At 36.9% G+C, this 5,548-nt stretch overlaps 2 protein-coding genes across 2 annotated transcripts in view; both read right to left on the minus strand.

Moving 5' to 3' along the window:
• Positions 1-1,696: 1,696 nt before the first annotated feature.
• Positions 1,697-3,089, minus strand: LOC129572244 (putative leucine-rich repeat-containing protein DDB_G0290503). The gene is made up of 2 exons (XM_055452190.1): positions 1,927-3,089; positions 1,697-1,768 (listed from the first exon to the last, which is right to left on the minus strand). The coding sequence occupies exons 1-2, from the start codon at positions 3,087-3,089 to the stop codon at positions 1,717-1,719; spliced, it is 1,215 nt and encodes a 404-aa protein (XP_055308165.1). The 3' UTR covers positions 1,697-1,716.
• A 1,799-nt stretch (positions 3,090-4,888) lies between these two features.
• LOC129572243 (uncharacterized) overlaps positions 4,889-5,548 on the minus strand; it is a 3,268-nt gene continuing 2,608 nt past the window's right edge. Inside the window, exon 4 of the mRNA XM_055452189.1 lies at positions 4,889-5,396. Coding sequence (XP_055308164.1) covers positions 4,889-5,396 — 508 coding nt within the window. The remainder of the gene's footprint in view (positions 5,397-5,548) is intronic.

Consider the following 5,548-nt stretch of genomic DNA (forward strand, 5'->3'; position numbering starts at 1 on the left):
CGAAAAATCTGCATTCATATTGGGTAAGGCCCTTTCTTTGCTTGATCAAGTTGGAAAGGTCTCCGTGTGGGCAAAACTCCATCAAAATGTACATGTAGCGTGCACTTGTAGAATGGTCGATGAATTTTACAATGTTGCGATTCTTCAGCTGTCTGAATACCTTCACTTTTTTGCTGCAATTCTGGGATTTTGCTTGAATTTTGCAGGCCGATTTTTCAGACTCGCGAAAAACAAGAAATGTTTTGGCAAATGTTCCAAGACCTAGCAATTTTTCTATTGTGTATATGTTAGCATTGAACCGGTTGGTTTGATTCAATTCCACGTTGATTGAATCGGATGGTTTGTTGCGGCCAATGTGGACGTTGGCACTTGCTCGACGTGGTTGCTGTTGCGTCTGATGGATTGGGACACTTCTGGATACAATTATATTGGGTCCTCTACGTCGCGAAGGCGGCAATCTGGGCCAAACAATTCTGGTTCGTCGTTTTTCACCCGGATCCGTTGAGGATTATTTTGGTTTTTTTATGCGTGTAATTTCTCTTCACGCCTTTCTTTCTCTTATTCGATACGTAGCAAACTGTTTTTTGCACCCCTCAAATGTGCATTGATACATTTTATTTTTTCGTTCTGTTCTTTTAGTGTCCCTATCACTTTCTTTTATTTTTCGTTCTGTATTTTTTAGCACTACATGAATGGTAGAGCTACTAATCTGCTTTTTTTTCTAGATACTTTTTGAGTGATGAAACCAATTATGGTGAATTTGAATTTTATGCTCATATTTTTTATTTAATTTAAAACAGTGGCAGTAACGACAAATAAGTGCATAACATCTCAAAGCGCCAATCAAATTTTTATTATCAAATGTTGTTTAAAAATTACATTAATTTTTCGTATAATATTTTCTGAGTCTTGAACAGAATTGAAGTGATTTTAGATTATATGCAAATATTATTTATTTAATTCAAACCAAAGGCAGTATATTTCAAAAAATAAATAAAACCAAGATCTTGTAATTCATTTTGCAAATAAATATATTACTTCAAAGTTACTTTGATGAAATACATTTCATGTACTGCGCCAAAAAATAGTTTGTTGTGAAACAACAAAATAGATTAAGTAACTAAAAACTCAAGGACGAAGCGAAGCTCTGCGGTCTTGTTTTTTACTCACTTTTATTTTATTTTTTGGTGTCTCTCACTTTCTTTTATTTTTTTGGTCTGTTTTTTCTTCGGTTTTCATTCATCTAACTAAAAATTGGTTAGGCCAGAAATATAAATAGCAACCCTCGTAACGTATGTTATCTGAAATTTGGAAGAAAAAAAAAAAAAATAAAAAAAAAAGAAAACAGAAGAAGTTTGTATAGAACATATTGAACGATATTGAATTGGCAAGGTATGAGTTCGCGTGCAGCGAAAGCACAAAATGAATCTGTGCACTCATATGAGAAATACCAGTGGCCACTAAAATTTAACAGTGGCAACTGTTCTGATCGAGCTCATCGTCTGCGGGTCCGCTTGAACTGCCTAAACAAAAAGAAATTATTTAAAAAATACCAATGAAAATTCCGTGAGTTTTTGGTGTGCAAAAAACACATTTTTTATTGATCGTATTTCAAGGGAGTTTTATGCATGTTGTTACACAGCTGTTGTTATATAATTGATGGTTATATTTCTAATGATGATTTGCAATCAATTGTATTTGCTCCGTTTGTTCCCATCAATTTTGATTAGCCGAATCAGTGGAGGTGGATACGCCGTTCAAACTGGCCCTGTAAAAACACAAGTGTTCCAAATAAAATATAAATTGAAGTAAAATAAAAAGTTGAAATCTAGGAATAGATAAGCTGCGATATTTTAGAATTTTCGAATAAGATTGAGAACTAAAAAATTGAAAATGTTGACAGTTAACACGGATAATTTTTCTTACCACAAATCTTTGCATTCTGTAGAACAGAATGGATTCATTACGAATTCACCGCATCCCTTGCACTTCTTTGTTTCAACTTTGAAGTTGCTTACAATTCGTTCGTATTTCTGTTTGAGCCGTGCTTCGATATTGTTCTTTTCATCCATGGCGCTCTGGACTTTTTTTTCCAAATCAGCCATTTGATCGCTATGTTCCGTTCTGATTTTTTTCATTTCGTCTGAAGCACGTTTCTTTTCAGATTGCAGTTGGTCTTGGTGGCTTTTGCGCAATTCATCCAATTCATGGGTGCGCGTTTTCAATTTGGTTTGAAGTTCCAACACCATGTTATGTTTCGCTTCGAGCCCATTGCACAAACCTTCTTTTGCTTGTTCTAGAATTTCAATTCTAGTTTTGGCTTCATCACGCGTTTTATTTAATGCCGTAATTTTGTTGCTATAATCCGCTTTAATTTTGGCCACTTCGTTCCTTGCATTGGAATTGGCTTGATTACGGTCGGCCTTCAATCGATCCTGTAGACGATTGTTCTTCGCCTGACAATCAGCGAGTAACTTTTTCAATGCTTGCAATTGTCGATGCAATGCCCGAATCTGGTTCGCTTTAAATACATTTTCATTTTGGATTCGATTGTTGCTCTGCTGGAGCTGTTGTATACGATTGAATTTGGCCTGGACCGCTTTTTCCAATTCATCGACTCTTCGGTCATGTTGAACCGTCATATTCTCTTTTTCTTCAGAGAGGCGTTGATTTTCGGATTTCAATCTCGTCACACATTCCTGTGTGCTTTCTAGATTTTGGTCAACCTTTTCTTTTTCTTGTTGCAATTTGTCAATTCTTGACATATATTTGGCCGTAATCGAGTTACGTTCTTGACTCCATTCCGATCGTTCTTTGACATGGCTTTTTTTCAGTTTTTCACCAAATTTCAACATCGACTGATCGTGATTGAGAACTTTCTGTTCCATTGTTGCCATCGATTCTTTCAATTCATCGACTTTTTTGCGGTGTTCCAATTCCTTTTGCTGAATCATCGCTGAGAATTGTTGCTTTTCGGACTCGAGTTCAATCGTTTTTTGGTCGAGGATCGCTTGCTCATGCTGGTTTTTTGACAAAACCTCCATTTCCTGTTCCAACGTTTCAATTCTTGTCTTGGCTTCAGCAACCATTTGAATGCATTAATTTATAGGAACGCATGGAACTTCATGGCGCTGCCCATTTGAAGATCTACATCAATTCAAAGGATTTTTTCGCCAGTTTCCCGCTCAAGTTTGTTGAATTCGAAATGATCGAAATTATTGCAGCTGAATCTGAACCGTCCAACTATTCATTTTTCATGTTTGGGCATAAAGCTGTTTGCGCTAACTCGAATAACCACCACCAGGCTGGGCTGAGTGTTACAATCGAAACGGTTGAAGTGGATGATGGTGATTGGGAGGATAATCAGGCTGAACCGTGTGGCGCGAGTGGCACGATTGCAGCGGTTGTAGCAGACGATTCGAAAACGGACTGATCGAACGATTTCTGACGAGAAAAATTGGCTTAAATCCAAATATTCAACAAGAAATATTATGATCTAAAAGCAAAAAAAAGCATCAAAACATTCAGATCCCAAAATATCCCTTTATTCGTATTCATAATCAAGTTAAGAATTTAAGAACCTCATTTTTATATATATAATAATCCATGAGTATGATTTTTTTTGCTCAGCAATTTACATCAACTCGTTTTCTATACATGGAACAGGAATAGACATGATTTTTTGAATATAGTATATTTTGATTTACACTTTCAAACCAACAAATATTCTCTATCGTTTTTCTGTGTCTTTTCTTTGACTTCAGCATTTATCTCATTTTTCTTGTGAACCTAATCAATGGACTCTAAGCTTCATTCGAGCACAATGGAAATTGCTCGTTACTAGCTCATGAATTTTTTTGGGTGAGTAATTCAATAAGATTTGTGGAATGACGCTCATTAAATGTTACTCGCAAAACTATGGGCCATAAGCTGACAATTTGGAGCAAGATGAATCTGAAGACATAGACTCGATCCGCTCATTTTTCGTTAACATGCATCCATCGTTGAAAACTAATCGGCCTTAAAATTGTGCAAAAAATGTCAATATAAAATGGAAAATCTCTTTAATTCTGAAAAGCAGTTTTTAGTTTACCACAAAATTGTCAGGACAAAAACCATAACAATAGGTCTAAATTTCATGTAGTGCAAAAAATGACACAAGTAGTTTCTAACAAAACAATGTTTTTTTTCTTCAAAGATTTGTGTTTGAATTTGATGAAAAATCGTGTTTGTTTGCTTCAATGCTGTACCCAAGAAACAATTGTTGACGCAAATACATCCATTACCAAGCGTATGTAAACGGTCGAATTAGGGCCCTCATTTGTGTGTAGTTTCAGTCATTTTTAACGTCACAATGGAAGTAGAAAAAAACGGTAAAAACAAATCAATTAGAAAGATATAAAAACGATTATGAATCAATTGATAACAAAATAACAAATCACGTGTGAAACAAGGTCATAAATGGACCCACCTCGAGTATCATCCAACTGTACGCTTCACTTGAACTAGGTCCATTTATGACTTTGGTAAATATTGGTGTGGATATTGAAATTGACCAACTGATTGAGAAAATCTTACAACAACTTACCTACGGGCTTAAGCCGTATTACATCGTGTATTTGCACACACATTTTAATGTACAAAGCCACAAAAATCAAGCTTTGATAATAACTAATCGTTAATGTTTTATTTTATTCTCTTGATCTACGCTCTACTTTTCATCGACAGCATTTGATTGGCCATCTCGACATTTTGGCCAAATCCTTTCTGGTGGTAACACAAATGATTCGTGCACATTCAAGTCGAAAACCATACAACGGCCTAGAATGAACGAATTGAACTCGAAATTGAAATACAATAAAACATGAATGTGATTGTATTGTGTAGATCATATACCTCTGTACAAGATGCACTTCGCCGCACAGATGTCACGATGCCAAGTAGCAGTAAAAGCGTTCTGATCATTCATTGGGCTTGAGTGCCAGTTTTTCTGGAAGGCTATTTTCTTTGACCCCAATAACCCAATTCCTTTATCAGTTGCATCGTAATGTATTCGCTGCCATAATTGTGGTTTGGCCTTACGATTTTTGACACGAATCTTGCAAATACTTGTGTCACCAATTTTCACAAAACCTGGCAAATCGGATTCCGCTTCCGGCTGTTTGGTTACTTTACGGCTGCGATGGCCTGCAACTCGACGTCGTTGACGTAGTTCACGCCGTCGTATGCGTCGATTGTACCGTCTCACTGCCTCTTCGGTATCCAATTGCTCTGGATTGTGGCTTTCGCGCTCACTTCGACGCTTTTCCCGTTGCTTCTCAGCTTTTTCGGCTCTAGTTACATTTGCTGTTGGCTTTTGGCTGGCATTTTGTTTTCGATCACGTTGCTTGCGCCGTCTGCTTCGATCAGTCACAATAACCGGTGGGAGTCTCACATCCTTGTGTGGGCGACAATCTTTGCACACTTTGAATCGGTCACTTTTTGTGCTTCTCGGAAATCGCCGCAAGCAATTGGCACAGGTTTGTGATGTATACGGCTCTGGTGTAAG

The sequence above is a fragment of the Sitodiplosis mosellana genome, unplaced genomic scaffold (genome assembly GCF_009176505.1).
Source record: "Sitodiplosis mosellana isolate CC-2019 unplaced genomic scaffold, AAFC_SMos_1.0 Smas_scaffold_4545, whole genome shotgun sequence".
In the NCBI taxonomy this organism is placed as follows: Eukaryota; Metazoa; Arthropoda; class Insecta; order Diptera; family Cecidomyiidae; genus Sitodiplosis; species Sitodiplosis mosellana.